Consider the following 21,404-nt stretch of genomic DNA (forward strand, 5'->3'; position numbering starts at 1 on the left):
CACTGAGGACAATGCAGGAGGCAGAGGTCTGGAGAATGTGGATTCATGAACAGATGCCTAGGAGTTCCTATTGTGGCTCAGCGGTAATGAATCTGACCAGTATCCATGAGGATGCGGGTTCGATCCCTGACCTCAATCAGTGGGTTAAGGATCTGGCGTGGCTGTGAGCTGTGGTGTAGGTCACAGATGCAGCTGGGATCCAGTGTTGCTGTGGCTGTGGTGTAGGCCAGCAACTGCATCTGTAGCTCTGATTTGACCCCTAGCCTGGGAACTTCCACATGCTGCAGGTGTGACCCTAAAAAAGAAAGGAAAAAAAAAAAAAAAAAAAAAGAACAGATGACTAGACTGATGCAGCAGCAGCACTGGTGGCTAGGATGGGAGCCAAGGGAAGATGACAGGCCTGGCAGAGGCCCTCAGGACGCTGCCCTTGGGCCCCCTCCTCCCTCTAACTGAAGTCCTTGGCTGGTATCAAAACCACACATCTGCCTGCCCTGTTGTAAACAGAGCCCAGTGTGTACAAAGAGTGCCTTTAGGGCTAAAGGAGCCCACAGGACAGCACTGGGATTTCTTTTAACATTGCACCAAGATTAGAGCCACAGGCACACTGCTTTTCCTCTTGTGGAAAGAGGTAGAGTACAATCCTCCAAACTGGGTTGAAAGGGACACAAATTTTCCAAGTGCCTTTCCCAAGCTGTAGCTCCCTTGAGACACAGAAACTTCCCAGGGTGGACAGAGACTCTCCTTCCACCCACCTCCCAGCCCAGGAGGCCGGGGTCTCAAACTCTGCTAGACTGTTTTCTAGCAGACCACTGGCTCAGAGTGGGTCCCTAAGCAGCAGCATCAACCAGAATCTGTTAGAAATGGAAATTCCTGTCTTAAATCAGACACTCTGGGGATGGGGCAAGCTGACTTTCACCAAGCCCGCACGGTGATTCTGATATACAATGAAGTCTGGAACCACTGCAAGGGGCTTGCTGCAAGAAATGCCAGGTGTTAAAAGGCATCTCCTCACCAAACTGCCAGGGAGCCCAGTGACTCCTCCTGATGCATTTCTGCAAACATCATTTTCTTGTCAAAGACATCCCCTCCCTTCCAGCAAATTCAATAATGATTTAACATGTGCCTGGTAGCAGCCCTGACCCCTCCTTCCAGTAAGTCAGTTGTAGCCTTTGAAAGAAAAAGGAGAGGGGATTCCACTTGCTTCCTACCTGGACTCAACAGGCCCAGCTCCCCACCCTGATCCCAGGCCCAGGGAGCTCCTCTGCCAGGGGAATCGGAATTGGTGCGCCTAGACTATGCACAGCCATGTTAACCATCATTTACCTTGAAAGGCTGCTCTGTTTCAAGCAAGAAGCTCTCCTTTTTATTTTATTATTATTTATTTATTTTTGTTTTCAGGGCTGCACCCGTGGCATATGGAGGTTCCCAAGCTAGGGGTTGAACTGGAGCTGTAGCTGCCAGCCTAAGCCACAGCCACAGCCACACAGGATCCGAGCTGCATATGCAACCTATACCACAACTCAAGGCAACACCTGATCCTTAACGCAATGAGCGAGGCCAGGGATCAAACCTGCGTCCTCATGGATGCTAGTCAGATTTGTTAACCTCTGAGCCACGACAGAAACTCCAGGAAGCTCTCTTTAAAAGCTGTAGTTGGTTAACAAATATTGAATCTTCTTTATTTCTAGTCTCCTCTGTCTTCCCATGGAAACTAAGAAACCTAGAGCACTTTCAGTGACTTCTATTCAGGTAAAGGTGGGGGAAGTGTGGAGTGAGGCATCTGGTCTGAGGGCCTCCATCACCCAGAGTCAACAAAGGCTGCTGTGCCTGCCCCGCCTCCAATGCCCTCCAGGATGGTCTTTTGCAGAGTGAGCCTGTGAAATGGAAAATGCCCAAAGGAGTAAGTCCACTGGTGGGGAGAGTCAGGATAGAGAGAAACCTGATGACTCGCCTGAGGTTACAAGAGAGATGTGCCACATCCGGCCAGGCACTCGGCTTGGCACAGGATACAGGGCCAGTACAGTTCTTACTGCCAGCCAAGCTCTTTCTTTTTTTTTTACGGCCACACCCATAGCATATAGAAGTTCCCAGGCTAGGGGTCCAATCGGAGCTGTAGCTGCCAGCCTACACCACAGCCACAGCAACACCGGATCCCAAGCTGCGTCTGCGACCTACACCACAGCTCAGGGCAACGCTGGATCCTTAACCCACTGAGGGAGGCCAGGGACTGAACCTGCGTCCTCATGGATACTAGTCGGTTTTGTTACCACTGAGCCACAACGGGAACTCCTAGCCAAGTTCTTAAAGTGGCTCCCAGAGCCAAAAGTTTCCAGCATCATCTACCTCCCTAGTAGAGCTGCCCAGGAATCCTTTCCAGGGCAGCCATCCTTGAAAGATTCTGTCGCCACCCCAGCAACTGCCTGGCCAGATAGGTCTCTTGTTCCCCTGTGCTCTGCCCAGCCCCAGCCATCCCAGGCCATCCAGAGATGATGCCTCACAGAACAGGAACCTCGGGGTCTTGGTGGGAGGATAACAGCACACACACTGGGAAGTGGAATTTCACCAAGAGTGTCGGGCCGGCAGATACCAAAGGCCTGGGGGCAGTGCTGCCACGGGTCCACACAAGTGCAAACAAGTGATGAAGAGGTGTGTTTCTGAGTCACCAAAGTCTGTCCTGTGCTGGGCTTGGATATCTGTCCCAGGGGCTAAGGATGCTAGGATTCTTTCAGTCAAAGGCCTCTTAGTTTTGCCAACAAAAGGGCTGAGACCCAATAGCATGGGCTTGATCGGGACCTGGGCCCAGCAGGTGACCCTTGGGCTCAGGTTCCTCTGTGCAGCACAGGGGACAGGAATGAGTTCTCCCACAGGAGCCACACAGAGATGTGCCATCTGGTAAGTCCCAGGAAACACGAAAACAAAGTCCCCAGTATTCCTAAGTCAGCCCCCAGAGCCCGGGCCCTGCCAGGCCCAACAACGGCCAAACCAGGCAGGAAGGTGCTGGGAGGGTTCAGAGAGGGTCTGCTTCCCCGGGTTTCTCAACATGAAGTCGTTACATGGATGAAAGAGACTGTGGAAGACTCACTATTCAGCCAAAGGGTGTAGCAGAGCGAGAGCTCCCAGCGCATTAAGAGGCACGTCGCGAGCCCCACAGATGCCCTGAGCCCAGGGCAAGGGCAGCTGATATGTTAGGAGTCTGGCTACATGAAATCGACACTCTTCCAAGATGCCTAAGTGCCTGGCATCCTCTGACTCATCTGCTGCCAAGAGCCCCCTTTAACAGCCTTGGGAAATTCAGAGCCAGAATTGGCATCAAGTGGAGGAAGGAGAGGCTCCTCTCTAAGACACGTAAATCTGGGGTTCACTTCTGCTCTAAATACCCACAATGCCCCATCTGCCAAGTGTCTCCTCGAATCCACACCTCTGCTCACCATGGAAAGCAAATGCCAGCCAGGAAGGCATATTCTCAGAAACAAACCCAAGTCTGAGTTCCCGAGTGAGAAAGCAAGTCTGTGAGGCAGGTGGAAATGGGCACCCTCCCCCACTTCTTCCTGATGATCCTCAGGCCACGAGAAGCCAGATCTTGAGCAAACGCCACCCAGGACCGCCTCCACATGGGGCAGGATCCAGGGCCAAGACTCTCTGGGCCAGGAATCCGGGCCCAAGAACCCCTACGTCAAGCCCACCTTGTATAGCCCCCCAACACGAAATGTGGGAGCTGAACCGGGAGAGCAGGGAGTGTCTGGGGCTCCTCCTTCAGAAAAAAGAGGAACTAGGAAGAAGAAAAGGGCCATCTCCAGGGAAGGCTGAGGCCCTGGACCAGACAACCATGGCTAACTGGCCTCCTCTTCCTAGGGACAGCTGCAGCACTGAGGCTCTGGGGGTCCTGGGCACTGTGCCCCTGAGGACTCTTGGGGACACAGGAAGAGGCATGTCTCCACCCATCTCAGGGATTTGCTTTCGAATCTGGAAGCAGAGAGGACTCAGGCCTCCCATCAGGAAGCACAACTGACACCTGCGAGAGGCTAGAACCTGCACCAGATCTCACAGGCTCAGCCTGCTGAGTGGGGTCAACCTTGAAGATGACCTGACAGAAGGGCCACCACCCCGCCTGCTGCCCTTCACCCCAGCAGGTTTGGAATACCTAAGTCCCTGCCCGGGTAGGGGGCTCTTCTAGTGCTGTAGGACCGAGGAAGGAAACGCGACATTTTAAAAATAGCTAAAGCTTAGTGAGCACTTGCCACGTGCCGGGCATGGTTCCAAGTGCCTGCTTGGCATGTACCACCTCGCGAAATCTCACGAAGGAGGTACCAGCATCTCCCCATGTGAGGCGAGTGGAGAAAAGCCCTCGGCCCTAGACCTCAAGGTTGTCTGAACTGGAGGGCAGCCAGCCCTGAGAACTCAGGAAGTGGTTTTTTAGTTTTACTGAATTACCTAGAATTCGGCCTTCTTCCCCTCCTGCCCCGCCCAGCACAATCTCCTTCCCAGTTGCATAATAGGCTCTCAGCGGTTGGAGGAAGGGCAAGAAAGAGATGATATCAGAATGAATGCATCTCTGCTCTTAAAAGTGGTTTTAAAATGCTTCTGTGGTTGAAGCAAAAGCCAGGTCAGCTCTAGTGGCTGGGACTTGGGAGGCAGGTGCCAAATCTAAGGTCAGCCAAGACATAGTGGTCCTTATGTCTCAGGGACAGACCCCAAAGCACAGATGGTAGGAAGGAGTGAGAAGCATGAGGATGAGTGCTAAGAAGGCAAGACGCCAGGGATGTGGTAGGGAATGGAGCTAAATCTCAGCCCCTTGAAAAGGCCAGCAGAAGGCCCTGCCACAGAAAGCTTAGGGGACCCCCACAAGCCCCTCTGGGAGGCATTCATCTGCTAGAAACCTTCCAACCTTCCTCTAGCCATGTAGTGTGTCATAGGGCAGAATGCGGAGCTTCCTGCCCACCCTCAGCCCAGTGCACAGGCTGGAGTCCTTCCTCTGCAGCTTTCCAAGCAGAGAAAGCTCCCCAGCCGCAGCCCTGAAATCCCTTCTCATCACAACTCAGCCAAGAATAGGGGGAAAATGGAACCCATTATTCTCATTCTGAAGGGCTGGGAAATGGCTTTTGCATTTCAACATGAAATGTGTCTAAAAATAAGCTGTGAATTTCAACCAGAGGTTGAAAATAGCTCCAGCAGTGAACAGAGCTCTGTTCAGAATGGGCTCAAGGATGGCCTTCATTCCAGGAGTGAGAGCTGAATGCCACGGTCAGGGCAGGGGTCCAGGGCAGAGGCTGTCACAGGCTCACAGGTCTGCCCCTCTGGCTTTAAACTGCCAAACTCTAACAGGCATGTGGTCTGGAATTCAAGATCCAGCATCTGGCCCAAAGGGCTTGCTAAAATCCCCAAATGCTCAGCAGTGATTCATGTGGCTTTAGATCTCAAGGCCCAGTGAACACACAGAGCTGGAGAGGGAAAAGCCATCAGGTTTGAGAGTTCCTGGGGCACAGTGGTGGTGCTTATGGTCTCTCTGAGAAGTCAAGTCATCAAACCACTCACCTGGTACTATCTCAGAGCAAGGAAGCCCGCAGGCAGGAAGGGCAAGAACACACTCTGAATGTACTGAAGGAAACCAAGTTGCTAAAGGTCCTTTTTTTTTTTTTTTTTTTTTTTTTTTTGTTATTTACCACTACCTCTGGAAGATTCCAAAAACTGATAAGCCAAACAACACTTCTACAGAATGGGCTTGTGTTGCAAAGCTGAGAGACCTGGGCCACAGCTGCTGTGGGCAGCCCAGATCTGGCCAATGGAGCAGAAGCACAGGCTCCAGGGTCCTCAGTGCCATCCCCAAGCTCCTCCCACCTGAAAGCCATGCCCACTTCCCCACACTCCTGCAGCTGCAGTGCCCTGCTTTCTGGGCTCAGTCAAGTTATTGCAGTGATTCTCAATGGGGAGCAGTGCTGCCCCCCAGGAGACACATGGCAATGTCTGAAGACATTTTTGGTCGTCACAACGAGGGGCAGTGGGATGCTACTGGCAGCGAGCGCTCCTAAACATCCTACGATACACAGGACAGCCCCCACAACAAAGATTTATCTGGCCCAAAGGATGGACAGTGCTGAGGCTGAGAACCCCTGGGTTGCCGGAAGGACAATATGTGGACGGAGTTAGAGGGGCAGGAGCTCCCTGAACTCCCAGCTCCTGGCATGTGGCTGCAGAGATGCTGAGACCCCTGAGATGCTGAGACCCCTGGCTAGCCAGAGAATCAGTCCCAGTACTATCTCAGCATCAGGGAAGTCCTTGGGCAGGAAGGGTGAAACCACACTCCTCACCTCAGGGGAAAACCTAGCTGTGGAGCTGCACTATACTGATTGGCTTGCCCCAGTTTGGGAAGATGAAAGCATTCTGTGTACAATGACAGTGATGGTTGCCCAAGAGTGTGAGTGTACTTAGTGCCACTCAACTGAACACTTAAAATATTTAACATGGGTAATGTGCTACACATATAAAACAAAAGTCCCAGCTCTCCTCCCGGCCTGGGAGCCCCGGGATCATGGCTTGCAAAGTGTACACCAGGGTACACATATGGGTGTGCTGTGACCAGAGGAGGACCTAGATGTCACCTCAGAGTTTCAAAGGGGCTTGTGACAAATGAGGAAAATGCCCTCAACAAAGAACGATTTTAGGATTAACAAGTCAGGTCACTTCGTAGGTTAGCAGAGGTCACCTCCATCACACATGAGCCTGCTTATTCGAGGCCCATTGTGGACATGGGGGCTTGGGAAGAGTGTGTGGTTTACCTGGAACCACACAGTCAGGGTTGAGACTCCAGAGCCCACACACTTTCCCTGATTTGAGCCCCACATGGTGATCAGCCCACTGAGCAGAGCTGTGATGACAGCTTTGATATGGGCCTGAAGGTGGTACCGGAACAAATGGTTTCCCTGAGCCCTGCTGATGGCCTGCCCTCCCGGGCCCTACCCTGCCCTGTCCTGTGGGTTTCCCCCGCTCCACACCCTTCATCCTAGATGATCAGGCCCTGCAGCCATGGGAAGCAAGGACACCCCACGCTTCATTCCTGAGCCAGGTCTGAAGGGACAAGAGGCAGCTTGTCCAAATTATTTTCTCGATAGTTACAAGAAAAGGAGCATGGGATTCTCCCCTTACTGGCAATTACCAGCCATTCCGAAGGGAATGGTGGCAGCACCACCTCCACTCCCCAGGATGGGGAAGTGCTGCCAGGCAGCCTCTGCCACCTGCAGTTTCTAGTTCAGTCAGCCCTGCTTAGAGGGACCAGTGCAGTGGGTCTCCAGGTCCAGGCACCAGGGCAGGCGACTAAGCCCCAGGTGTCATATCTGTGAATGAAGCAGTAACTTGACCACTCATCTGATGAGGTCAACGACAGGGCAGTACATGTAAAGGCCTTAGCTTGGCCTGGCTCACCATAAATACCCAAGAGAAGCTGTAGGACAGCCACATGGACCCCAGAGGACCCCAACCCCACATTCTTTCCAGACAGAAGGTGAAATGGCATCAGGTAGACCACCATGCAACCCACTCAACCCCAGTCAACCCCAAAGCTGAGGACCGGGCACTCCTTAGCAAATGCGGAGGGAGAACAGAACCTCTGGGCCAAGGGTAACCCTCAGAAGAAAAGCTTTAAATCCCAAGCTTGGCCTGTTCCTAGAGGTAACCCCAACACACAGTATAGGGTGTGGGAGGCGGGGGGGGGGGGGGGCAGCGCACTGCAGGAGCCAAAGAAAGCCCCAGGATGGACTCAGAGGCTTCCTGGTTCTATTCTGGGCCAACCTTGACTTGCTGGGGGCCTTGGGCAAGCCGTTTCCTGTTGTTCAGGCCAGTTTCCGTGTGTGGGAGAGGCCACACTGCCTCTAAGGTCCAGGAGGGAGAGATTTAAACTTCCTGCGGCCAGCAGAGCTTACAACCCTCGGGGTTCTAACCTCCTTGGCTTTACTGTTTACTTCAGCCAAAGCTGAATGTGACCTTATTCAGCGAGACCATATCAGTTATCATTTTTTCCCAAATATTTGTCCAAAATTAATATTGCTAACTTTTAATTCAGGAATACCGAATGCCCTTTTACCAACAAAGGTACTAAAAATGGTTTGTGGCTGAGGAACTTCCTTTCTATGGTTTTAAAAAAAAAAAGGGAAGTGAGAAGAGGGCTGGGGCCCTTCCCATTCCTCCCAGCTGTGGCTTTAGGCCCCGCACCCTCTAGGAACCTGACGCCGGATCCTGTGGCCCAAAGCTCAGCACAGGACAAATCCTTCCTTTCCTCAGGCTTCAACCAACCAGCAGCCTATGCCATGGACACACACCCCCACCTAATGGGCCTGGTGCCCAGGTACCCAGCATCTACTCTAACAGCCTCTTCACATCTTGTTTGTTCACTTGAGATTTTTTTTTTTTTTTTTTTTTTGCTTTTTAGGGCCGCACCGGCTAGGGGTCGAATCAGAGCTGCAGTTGCCAGCCTATACCACAGCTACAGCAACACCGGATCTGAGCCACATCTGCAACCTACACCACAGCTCACGGCAATGCTGTATCCTTAACCCACTGAGCAAGGCCAGGAGTCGAACCCACATCATCATGGATACCAGTCCATGGATCCATTACTGCTGAGCCACCACAGGAACTCCCGCTTCGGGATTTGAAAGAGAGCATCACAAGCATATAAGCGGTTTTTGGCAAATGATGAGACCTCATCAGAGGCCTAGACTGTAGCCCCCCCACTACCCACGAGCCCAGTGCTGTTCATGAGCCAGCCCACCAGTCACAGGGCTCAGGACTTGCTGCTAAGTCACTTACCAGAGTCCCGGAGGAGCTGGCCAGCGTGGCTGGGGGCCTCTGCACTCTTAGGACTTCTCCATAATCGATGACATCAAAGTTACTCTTCCAAACCATCACCTGCCGAGACCAACAAGCACACAGAATCAGGGAGAGAAAAATCCTTTATCATCCCTTCTCCATGGAACAGATGGGCCAGAGGCCACCCCCAAAGTTCTGGGCCAGATGTGGGATTGTGTTCCCCACCTGACACCCCCTCATCTCTGGGACCTGCCCCACCTCCCCGGAGAGCAGACCGTTTGGACAGACCCCGAGAGGATCGGAGTGCTCTACCAGGACAGGGAGTCACTATCGCCACCAGGCCTTTGCACTGGCTGCTCCCTGGGCCTGGGGTGTCTCAGGCCCAAGTTTCATGTAGCTGGCTCCTCAGGCTGCAGTGTCTGCTCTAATACCACCTTCCCAGACAGGCCTTCCCTCTGAGTTTCTAGTATTGCCCTCTATCTCCTTCATGGCATCAGAGTCAGAAGTTATTTAATCTTTGTCCCTTTTCCTTATTTATCATGTCTCCCCACTTTTAGTGGGGAGTTGTTTAGGGTGGCAGCCAAACTAGCTCCACTGTGAGAAGTGGTTCAGATACAGCCTCCAGGCCAGAGCACTAGGGTTAAGATCCCGGCTTATCCTTTACTGTGTAGCTTTAGGCAAGGGACTCAACCTCTCTAGGCCTGTTTCCTCCCTCATCTGTGAAAAGGGGATGATCAGAGCTCCCATCTTAAAGGGCTGCAGAGAGGCTCAGACACTGGCCTCCAGAGAGAAGTAACACCCCTATCCATTATTCCACATTCCCCTAGGAGGACCTTCATGCCCTGAGGCGCCTTCAACAAAAGCTGGGCAAGAGTGCTCCCTGCTGGAGGGTGTTAGCCACACACGGCTACACTCATCTAGGGTCACTTCCAGCGGGGGCAGGAACTGAGAATCATGGCCAACAGTCAACAGAAGCCACAGCAAAATCACCGAATCCATAGAAGATGGAAATTCAACGTGCCCTAGACTCTTAACCCATCAGAACAAAGCCACGAGCTTGTTCTTTGAGAGGCTCTTCTCCACTCCCAGAGCAGCACCGCAGTTTCTCTCTTCCCAGATGATGGGCATCTAGGGTCTCTCACTTGTCACCTTTAAAACAGAACGTTGGCACACACCCCTTTGCTTAGAGGGTCCTGTGCATTGCACAAGACTAACTGCTACATGATTCTGAGCAGAGGAATGGCAACAAGGAATGCGAAGAGAGAATGTCAAGTGTCATTCCAAAAAGGCTCTCCGAGCAGACTATCAGAAGGGAGCCAGGGAGTTGACAGCAGAGGCTGCCTGAGGAGGGGGCCCGGGCCTCTTGTGCTATATGAATTCCTGTCACCATGACTTTATTTATGGTGTGAGTTTACTGCACTAGTTTCTCTAGTCTTCTAAGCAGTAAGCCAGGCCTCTCTGCCCAGGCAAGGCTCCGTGGTCCTCTCATCTGGTTAGCACAGGAGCTGGTGCGGGGGTGGGAAGACGCCTGCTATCTCTTACCCAGACTGTGCCTTCAACCAACTTCGGCTTTCCCGGCAGCGACTCAACTGAAATCAGTCCATCTGATCAGGGCCAGTGGGACTTTCCCGGGTGGAGCAGTCAGAGCTGTAAGGCCTCGCCCTGATGGGATGAACATTCTGGGCGATGTACCAGGTCATCAGTGACTTGGAACATCCCCCCTTCTTCCCTGCCTCAGGCAAATATGGTTCTCTGGATAAGCAGTACTGTGTGGAACTGGAGAAAGGTTCCCTATGGGTGGACCCTTCAATGCCCTTGAAGCCTCCCAGGTGCCAGACTCTGGGCTGGATCCCAGGGACAGGCAGCCTTCAGCTCCGAGGTCTGCTGAGACTCTGTCTCTTCATCCAGAGAAGAGGTGAAGACAGGGCCTGCCCCAAGGGGCTGCCTGAGGACTGAACAAGGTCTGACTCTCACCGTGTTGCCCGCATTACCAGGCCCACAGTAAACATCCAATGATTATCTCATTTTTCACCTATAATCAGGAAAAAGAAGTTCTTAAAAAAAAAACCCTAACTTTCTCATGGCAACAATAACCCAGACTCCTTCCAACCCATACTGGTTTGAGCAATAAGGCTTTTGAGATGCTGCCACAGGGTCAGTGCCTGCAGCACACTTGCTCTGGGAAGCCAAGAGCCTTGGGTCTGAGCACCCCAGCTCATGATCCAGGCTTCAGGACGGCTGAAAGCCACTAAGGAAGCTGATGAAACCCAGCCCACCGGCCCCCAAGACACGTCAGGCCCCTGTTCTGTTCTCATCAGTATCAGCTGAGACGCCTCAGACCATTTTTTACTTACTTGTTCATCAGAACCTCCAGAAGCAAAATATTCCCCCGTTCTTGAAAAGGCAACGGTGGTGGCTGGACCCTATGAGAACAAACCAAAAAAGGACAAACACTAAAGGTTACTCTAGATTCTCAGTGCACAGAAAGGAACCAGAAGCTCCTGAGTAAGGGCAGTAGGGCAGAGGGCTGCACATGTTCTCCCCAACCTTTGGTGGAGAACCCAAAGGAGCCCATGCACGAGCACTAATGACAAAGGCCAGGCCATGTGGTCCAGGAATGAGCAGGACATTCCACGTGGACAGCCCTGCTGGGCTGGAAACGCTGCCCCCACCTCCCAAGGAGAAGCCAAGTCAGAGAGGTGCACGGACTTAAGCTGGGCCCAGCACCAGCACTAGAACCCAGTTTCCTGAGCCAGGCCATACTCCTCCCTGCAGCTGACCTGAGAAGTGCAGAGCCCCACAGCAGAGCCAGGGAGCAGAGGTAGGGTGCAGTCAGGAAGTCCAGACCAGGGCAGGATGGAGGAGGGGGAGGAACATGACACACCCCTCCAAAGGGCACGTCATTCCCCTCACGTTGGGGCTTTGGGAGAAGACGTGTTGCTCTGGCTTCCCAGGTGCTGAAGAACCACACAACTGTCCATAGCATGATGCCAGGCCTGAGCCCAGCAGTGCTCTGAGGCCAGTGGGCACAGCCAGGCCTGGGGCAGGGGGCCTGATCACCCAGTAAAAAGGGAGGGCTCTTCCTCGCACACTTGACATCCATCTCAGAAAGATGCGCAAAGCAAGAAACCATCCAGCACACCACAAACCACCTCTTCCTTTTGGCCAGACTTTGAGGGTGCCACCAACCAGCATTCCCAAGCAGGACCAGAAAGATCAAAGAGGCTCTTTTCCTGGATGATGACAGTACAGCCACTGCCAAGGGCCGCCTCATTCCCTCCAGAGTAGCACAGGGAGCAACAGGAGCCCTGGCTGCCCATATGAGGTGCCTCCAACAGTGGGGCCGACACATTGGACAAGAGCAAGACTGAGAAGCGCTTCCACTTGATGCCAGGAAAGACCTGACAGGTTGCGGGCTCCCAAGGTCATGGAGCAAGGCCAGCTTCTGCCTTGCCCAGAAGAGACAGGCAGGTTAAACAGAGCTGCCCCCTAGGCCCAGGTGTACTGGGCAGAGGAAGCATGTCTGCCCAGGCTTCTGGAATATACCCACAGCTCCGCCTCTCCAAGCCGCCCATAATGGGGGTGACGAAGAAGTACAAGGCCAGCTACCACCAAGGGCTGGGCTGCCCGGAGCACTTCACCTGCACTGACGTACTTGACTCTTGGGGTCTGTACATTTACCCTTCTTAAGGGTGACGTGTCCAAGAGGGGTCAGAGACAGGGCCCTCCAGCTGTGCCTGCCACTGCCGTCTCCCACAGGTGGGGCCAGCCAACAGGACAAAGGAGATCTACTCTCACTGATGAGAACAACGTCTCCTTGCGGCATCACAGGCTGGGACTCGGGGCCTGGCTGTAGGACTGGGGCTGGTCATGCATCACTCAGATATGCTTGCAGGCTGACAGTCACCCCCGGTTGACAGGACTTAAGGTGGGGGAGGCAATTTCAGGTGACTTTTGAGTCTTAAAAATCTCTAATTTCCCATACTTTGAATTTCTAACAAGCATATAGCATCATTAGGTTAATACAAAACAAAGCAATAAAACTGTTTTCATTTTGAGGAAAAACAAAGAGGGAAGAGAGAAAAGGGAAGGAAAACAGTACATGGAGTGTCAAAAACAAGCCGGGCTCTCTGCCTGCCCAAAGCTCATTGAGGAATGGCATGTTTCCAAGAAGTCACAGCAACTAAGGAACCAAACAAATATTCAAGGGTCAGGCTCTTTTCCTGTTGTCACTCAACCACCAGATGCCAAGTTGGGGACAAGATGTTAGCAGCCCATCAGAGACAGGACCACTGAAGAACGTGGCTGGAAGCCCATAGTTTGGCAGGGGGATCAGGACCAGGACCCCTCCATACAAGAAGTGTCAGAGCTTTCCCGAGTCCAAGTCCCAGGAAACTCCAGGGAGCAAGTGATAGGGTGCTCTGAGGAACTCTCGAGGGTTGAGGCCTGCAATCCTCCCCAGTGGTGCCCATTTACCAACGGGACTGCCCAGCTCCTACACCAGGTACCTAAGAGTTCCTGCAAAGAGCAGCCTGCCTCAAAGGCTCCAGCCCATCCATCCGGGGCACACGAAAGCAGCCCAGGGCCAGTGCAGGGCTCTGCTGTGGGCTAAAGCCAGCATGTTCTGTGATGCAGACCTGGCTCTTCACTGCTGACAATCTTAATACCAACCCTCAGGGGCCCAGACAACCCAGGCCCCCAGGCTACACCAGGCCCTCATCTGTCCTCCTCATCAGTGCCCTGGCCCCACCGAACCACTTGATGATCCTCAAATACTGTGAGCGCACAAAGGCCCCTTTCTCTGTGTTCTTTCCTGCAGCCTCCTGCACTGAGTTCTTAACTCAGTTATTTTCAATCTTTCTTGGTTTTAAATAAATTCATTTAAGGCTACAAATTTACCTCTGACTACCACCTTAGCTAGATCCCCAAAGTTTCCAATATGCAGTTTTTTCACGATTGTTCATCTCCAAATGTTTTGTTTCCAATGGGGTTTCTCTGTAGCCCAGCAGTTATTCAGGAGTTCATTCTAGTTTCCAAACCACAGGGACTGGGGGAGTCTCTTTTTATCACTGGCAGGGATCAGGCATGATGCGTGTTCTCTGAAAGAGTTCCACCTTCATGGTGCCTGACTCCTTTCAGTCAATTAGTCATCTGGATGCATTTGTTCACCGGCTCAGGGCAGGCATGTTGCCAAGTTGTTTCTTTCCCACAGGCAAGGCCCGGGGCCTTCGGGGTGACTCTGGAGTGTGACTCTGGGCAGCAGCTCCTGGTTGTACCCTCAGCAGTGTGATTCTGACCTGCTGCCAATCGCCAGGGCTGCCCACCTGCCTGAGGTCCTAGTCTCCATCTGGCTCCAGGCCAGGTCCACTGACAGGTTAGCTTCATGGGCTCAACCAGATCCTTCCTCCTTCCCTCTACAGATCTGGCCAGTTGGAATCTTCTGTGAGATGATCACCAAGAGTACTGACTGCAGCCTGGCCCCCCACCTCTCTCTACCCTTAAGCCAGCACACATGGCCCTCGAGCTCAGCTGGACTCACTCAGTCATTTTACCACATGCCACCTCTGCCTTGCCAACCTCCCCACTTCCAAGGGACCCATACTGTCTGGCTCCTTCATTCTCAAATGAGCGGATGCTCTGCCGGAAAAGGCAAAACAAAGGTTGCCGTGGTGTTCAGATCCCACAGATCCCAGAGACTCACTCTGCAGCCTCTCCAGCCTGTCCAGACCACTCCACTCTCCTAACCCTTCCAGCCTGACTCCCGGAGGCCCTGCATGCCTAAACTTTGACCATTGTGCCCACCATAGCTACAACAGCAAAGGCCCAACCAGGCACCCCCACCCCCAACCAGGCACCCCCACCCCCACCATGCAACCAGGCACCCCTACCCCCACCATGCAGTTTTGATATGTCTTCACTGGCTGCCAGCAAACATGTAGGAATGTCACACCACATGCCCCATGTCAGAGGTTAAAAAAAAAAAAAACAGTGGCCATCAAACAGAAACATGGAGACCAAGGAGGCCAAGAGGCCTCTGGCTTGGGTGCTCTGGTCTCTGAACTCCCTGCTCAGGCAGAAACACCACAGCCCAGCCCTCCGACTATGAATTCCACAAACCCCCCAAGGCAGGTTCTGCTCTCGCTCACTTGATCTGCTGCGGGCTGGGGCCTGAGTCCATGTGAGGCCCTGTGGACAAGGAGTGGCCACCTAGGCTGCTCCCAACATCAGCCAAGGACACCTGTTCCCAGCCCGCAATCCCGGGCTGCTGGCAGGGGACAGAGGGCCAGGCTGTGCTCCTGATTATTGAAGTTGGAGCAGTGAGCTGTTTTCCCTGTCTATGTCCCCTCAGCTCTTGCAGGAGGGGCCCAACCATCCGAGTCAGATCTGAGCCTCTCAAGAGCAAGGCGAGTCTCCAAGATGAAGAGGCTACATAAGAGCCACACTGCCAAGAAATGAGGGGGGAGAGGCACATTCTGAGAGCTTCCTTCCCCCTGGGGCAGCCAGGCCACTCTAGTCCACTGCTGCCTCTCGTCGAGGTGAGACCCCTTGTTGCCACTTCTCCAGCCCCAGCCTAGGGCCTGGCACAGCACAAGCACCAGCAGCATTGGCTGATCCCATACTCTGAGCCTGTGACTTTTTGAAAGCCCTGCATGCAGACAGCTGCCCCAGTCACCCAGGGGCTGTGAGCCCTGGGTAATGGCTGCTTGCCCCACAGTGGGTCAGCAGCGGTGCGGGGAACCATGTGCTGACTGGTCCCCACACCAGTCACTCCATAGAGACACGAACACCAACTGCACAGCCACAAACACCAGATTTAACTCCACCCACACCCCACCTACCATCCTCTCCCAAATAGCTCTGGGGACTAAAACCAAATGAGCATGGCTCAAGATTATGTTTCAGAAAATACAGAAAAATAAATCTGTATTTCTAGCACAATGCCCCCGCATTTGCCACACAGAACTATGGGGGCCTTGATCTGGGACACAGGCTTTGAACAACTGCTGCAGTTGGTGAGAAAGCACCTCCTCTCCTGGTCCTCCGGCTGCAGTCAGGGGGCAGAGGAGGTGGCATGAGGAGGCCCCTGTGCAGCCGACACCTGTACATCTCTACTGGATCCAGCAAGAAGCAGGGACTCCCTTTCCTTCTGCTTCACTGTCCTGGTCATGGCAGATCCCACAGCAAGGCTTTCCAGAGCCCCAGCGCCAGCCTGGCATCATCGGACACCCGATCTGTCCTCCTGTGAAAGTTGCCCCAAGGGCGGGACTAATAAGGGACAATGCAAACAGACCTGGAGACCAAGGCTGTAGCAGGCCAAACCCACTCAGGCTAGCTAGTGGGTACAAGCTTTGGGTCAGGGGATCACTGCAGCCCACCTATTGCGGGACGGATTTTAGGAGTTGTGCGCGATGAAAGAGAAGCGAAAGCAAGAGTATGTTATGGGGCAGATGCAACAACCCCAAACAAAATAAGAAGCCAGATAAACTCCAGAGACACTGTAGGTGAGTGGGAGGAGGGGAAATGGGTGATCCCCATCCCATGTACTCAGTTTCTTAACAAGCATCACCTAATCCATGGTGCCAGGACCATGCCCACAGCAGAAACTTGAAACAGCCTTTTGAAGAGCTCTCAGGTATAACAGCATGGATCATTTTACAAGAGCTGCACAGCAAAGGAACTAAAATCTGTGAGGACCTAGTGTGTCTGGTGCTGGGCAATGTAGACGCGTCCCTTCCTGTCACGCCAGATACGGATGTCATTCTTACAGAGGAGGAAGGCCTCAGCAAAATCTGGGTCTTGCCCACTGTCACAGGCTAAGAGGCAAAGCCAGAATAGTTTGACCCCAAACATCCAAGCCCTCTCCTCCCATCTGTGGCCTCTCGAAACTCAGGCTTTTCTGGCTGAACGAGATGGGAGAGTGTCCATGGTTTTTCCAAAACAGATCAGGTGGGTCCAAACTGTCCATACCTGGAAATACTGGGATGTTTTCTTAGAAAGCCAGGCATCAGACAAGACTGTGAACCCTCCCCAAAGGAACACATCCAGCCCTTGGCCGCCATCAGAGCAGCTGGCAAAGGAGACAGGTGTAGGCTCTTTTCCAGCCCAGTTATAGAGAAATCACCATGGTGTCCCCAGGGGCAAAGGCGGAGGAAGCAGGGCAGTGTGTCATATCCAGGGTGGCAGTGCCTCCCCACTCTGTCCACACTCCACCCGACATGGGCAGGTTCATCTGGAGGCAGAGGGCTACCCAACCTCTCAGCCCCAACAGGTTCCTGAGCGCATCCCATGCTCCTGCCTGGCAAAGGCATCAGCATCGGCTGGGGCTGAGTTTGGGAACCTGCCACCACCACTGCCTCCTCATCACTGAGCCCCTGCAGAGAGGAGCAGCAGGGCAGTTGAGGGGCCAGAGCCCACATGGGTTGGAGCCAGCAAAGGGTCTGCCCAGCTCTCTGGCCTGCCCCTAAAATCACTCAGGGACACTCACCCTGTGGAAGCTCTAAAGAGCCACATGGGCCCTGGGAGCAGCCAGGGAGCTGTTCCCAGGGTACAGTGAGGGAGATGTCAAGCTCCCATGGGGCAGGAGCCTCGCTTGGTCCCAAGCCACATCCCATGAATGGCCCTTTAGTCCAAGTCCCAAAGCCAGCACTGCAGGAGAGAAGCACCAGAATCCTTCAGGCTCCAGTAAACTTGTAACTGACGTCCGCCCCCAGCCCCACAATTAAGCCAGCCTCACATGGGCCATGGAAGGGTGGCCAATTGCACACCAGAGACCATGAAGCTGCCAGCATGGTCAGACTCCTGGTGGCACAAGCTGTCCTCAGCACCAGCAAGTGGCTCCATCATGCAGACCCGGGCTACCTCAGGTGATCGCAGTCTCAGCTTTGCACTCAGCATGTGTCTGGTCTGGCGCGCCTGTACCTTTAGGATACAATTGGAGACTTCTGGCCTCAATTCATTGGATAGAGCTTCTGCCCAACAGCACTGCCTTCCCTGACCCTTCTTCCTCCACCCTGACTCTTCTTCACTATTCCCCCAGCCAGTGGGGCTGCCTCAGGCCCAGCTCTCACGCAGGACACAGAAACACTTCCCTGGTGCACGCAGAGTCCCCTCTCCAGCTAAGGTCTGGCTAACCCTAGCACCAGCTCCCTGTGGCTGGCTCCTCGCAGCTGGCCTCTGGCCCTTGGCCTGCACTGTGCCTTCTCACAGGTGTGGAACTGGAGGCATGAGGGGGTTGCTGCTCCGTGTGGCAGAACAACTCAATAGTCCACCCTCCCCCGGCCACCTCGGGGCTGTGCCTGAGGGCGGTCACAAGGAGGTCCTCCAAGCTCAGACCAGTTTTGTGGGGAGCCCTCCTACTGGACAAGAAAAGCATCATCTAGCAGCAAGGCTGGGACACAAGAAACCATAAGGCCTGCTGGCCTCCTACACAGATCAGTGGTCTAAAAACAAGAGTGAGATCATAACACCTTCTAAAAGCCATACACATGAGCTAAGTGGGTGCAGCGGAAATTGCAGATGTGGGTACTTGTCCCAGTTCTACAAGCCTAAGCTCATGAGACCCCCTACAAGTCCAGACCGCTTTCTGGGCCTCAGTTCCCAGGACTCGAAGGTACTTTCAAATCTGCCATCCTCATCTGTGGAACAAAATATCTGGCACCTGGGACAACTCAGGAGCTGGGCCACATGCTTCAGGAAGTGGCTGGTAGCAGCTGTGCTTGATGAGGCCCTTAGCCACCAGGGAGTACAGCTACACATCTTCCTGGAAGGATGGGGCAGAGAGGGGACTTCAGGAGAGGGGAGTCCAAGAAGACCAGACACCACACAGAGCATCCAGGGGGTGCTGCAGCCCACTCCTCAACCCGTGATTCAGGCCCTCTCCCTGGGGCTTGGTGGGAGCCGTTTGTACTCCAAAGGGATCAACAAAGGTGTCAAAGAACTTCTTCCCAGAGCTGAGCAACTCTGGCCCGACAGCATATCACAAACCCTCATGAATCAAGGACATCATTTCAGTCTGTTGGCCCCCAGGTGACAACAAAGGCCCAACTCCCTGCTCGGGGAGAGCTGCTCCCACCCCGGCCACAGATGTCCACCTACACTAGCTATGTGGTCCGGCTGGTGGGCTCTGCTTTTAACAACTGCCCAATCAAGGGTGCTCAACCACACTATCCTCCCTCAGGAAAGCACCAAAGCTGACTGTGGATTGCCCCAAACCCAGGGGGCAGAGCCATTCTCAACAAGGAGCCACAGCAAATCCTGTCAGAGGGGCTTTGTAGTTGCCCCACATGCACCACGCACTTGCACCCCAACATCAGCCCAGAGACCAGACTCTTCAATCATGATGCTGTTTCCATGTCATTAGGAAGATACCCCCCCCCAAAAAAAAAGTGCCCTTGAGGCAGAGGAGGAAAAGGAAGCAGGCCAGGTCAGCCCAGGTAGCTTGCTGGAGAAGCCAACACTGAGCTGCCACCAGTGAGTGCACGGTGGTCTGACCACAGGTCTTAGTTAGAGGAGAAAGGGAGAGACTCAGCTCTCCAGGAAGAGGTAAAGGATTAAAGCCAGTGCAAGAATGGAGCAGAGTCAGGGCAACCCTGCCAGCTCCTTCCTCCCCAAGTCAGTCTGTGGAACCCTGAGCAAGCCACGCCCCAGGGCATCTACCCATAGCACCTCGCAGTGGGGCTGGCTGTGGGTACCCTAGGAAGAAGACTCCCAAAGACCTGGTGACAGCAATCTCAATTTCTGTGTTTAATATGAACTTGGGGGGTGGGAACAGAAACAAAGTTGAGCCTCACACTCCGATCCCCACTTTCATCTGAGCAGCACCCTCAGTGCTGGGGAGAGAGGCTCAGCCTCCTTCACCCAACCCTCTCAGTACCACACAGGACTCGGCCTGCCTCCCCTGGTTTCCTAACACGTCTCATGCTACCCTGGCTCTGTCGATATCCCCAGGGAGTCCCCTGCTTTCTAGGCCATGAGCCCCAGGGGGTAGGACCATGACAGCCAGTTTCATACCCCTGGTGACCAGCCAGTGAGCTGCGGAGCAGATGGTGAACAGACAGCAAGATGAACAAAGGTGAGCTTGCTTCATTCTTCTCCCTTCCTCTGGGCACTGTGAGCCTGGTGCCCTGAGGAAGAACTGATCCCTGGAGCCATTTTCTGTCCCCCACACCCCAAATCACCAGCTGTCCCTCAGCCTAGTTCCCACATTTCCAGGTTCAACAGCAGACAAGCAACCGCACGGTTTCCCTTGGCCCCGTCTCACTTCTCTGAGAGATCAACGTCCACAGGTTTCCTGCGTGTGCTGATGCTTGCCAGAACACAGTCTTTCAGATGCCGACCTGAGGCTTCTCAGGCTAGAGGCAAGTCAGCTGCTTAGAGAACGCGCACAAGGAAAGAGAAAGCACTGGGTGCTTACTGGGTGTGCACCTGCTTGCATGGTGTTTCTCAGCATTGCTTTCCCTTCCTTTCTGTGGGTGAGGGACAAGAGCAGCATTTATGTTTTCAAACGCTCTTCTGGTTAGAAGATCCCAAACTGGCTATGTGTGAATCTAAATAGCTCACATGCCAAAGGGCTAACAAAGGTGGCTCCCCCACGAGCTGATAGCCTTAGCAGCAGTCATCCTGGCCCAGTGGCCATACATTGCACCTAAATGTGCCAGCCACCCCAGAAACAGGCCCACTGGTCCTGCATCCCAGACGTGTCTCTGACAGAAAGGACAAGGGGTCACCACGGGCTGAGGGCAAGTGGCCTCCAGGTCCTGAGGAAGTAGAAGAAAAGGCCCATGCCGCCCCCCTCAAGCCATGGCCAAAGTCCCATGCGCTCCAACTCAGATGGCAGTGGGATCCAGAGAGCCCTGGGCGAGACGCGGCACGCCTGGCTGGTGATCCAAGAGACCCAAGCACCGCAGGGCCTCCCATGGCCCTGGAGAGCCCAACCCCACCCTCCATTCTGCCTGTCTCCTGCTCACAGGTGGGGAAGGGGACAAATAAAAAGCTCTGGTCTCCTTACCCCCTGCCCCACTTGGGTGCAGCAACTACGCCCCAGCAGGTGTCACTTGGATGACCGCTCTCTTCAGCAGGGAACAGCTCAGACTCGACTTCCTGGCAGGGGAGTGAAAGGCCCACACCGAGGCCAGCTGCAGGGCAGAACTGCAAGCAGCCCACCTCCCCACTGCCCACCCAGGAAGCCAGGCACTGGAAACATCAATGAAAGCTGCTAAGACAGGAGTCTTCTCTCCCTTGATTCTACTCCAGGAATTCATTCCCAGCTGAACACGCAGGAAGATTTCCCTCCTTCACACCAGCCTCCATGAGACACCTGTTGTTTCTACCTCCAAAGGGCCCCAGGAGGCCCGATAGCAATTCAGGGCGTAGGTCCCAAGGCTCCATTCAACCGCTGGACCAAGGGACACCTGAGGTCATTGCAGACAGATTCCATTCAGCCCTTTGAAAAGGCTGCCAACCACATCCGGAGGCCTCCCCTCCACCCAGCTAAACTGTCCTCCCTCCTCAGCTGCAGCACCAGACCTGGCACTTCTGCCAGAGGTCACAGGCCTCAGGGGCCAGAAACCTGTTTCTGCATCTCATCCCACTGCCCAGGCTGCTAG

The 21,404-nt window shown here is 53.9% G+C and overlaps 1 protein-coding gene across 4 annotated transcripts in view; it reads right to left on the minus strand.

The window, feature by feature from the left end:
- Window positions 1–21,404, minus strand: part of POC1A (POC1 centriolar protein A) — an 80,216-nt gene that overhangs the window by 35,343 nt on the left and 23,469 nt on the right. For all 4 annotated transcript variants that reach the window (XM_021068878.1, XM_021068877.1, XM_021068879.1 and 1 more), the window contains exons 8-9: window positions 11,154–11,222; window positions 8,800–8,898 (exon numbers count right to left, since the gene is read on the minus strand). In XM_021068878.1, coding sequence (XP_020924537.1) covers window positions 8,800–8,898; window positions 11,154–11,222 — 168 coding nt within the window. The remainder of the gene's footprint in view (window positions 1–8,799; window positions 8,899–11,153; window positions 11,223–21,404) is intronic.

The sequence above is a fragment of the Sus scrofa genome, chromosome 13 (assembly GCF_000003025.6).
Source record: "Sus scrofa isolate TJ Tabasco breed Duroc chromosome 13, Sscrofa11.1, whole genome shotgun sequence".
Taxonomy (NCBI): domain Eukaryota; kingdom Metazoa; phylum Chordata; class Mammalia; order Artiodactyla; family Suidae; genus Sus; species Sus scrofa.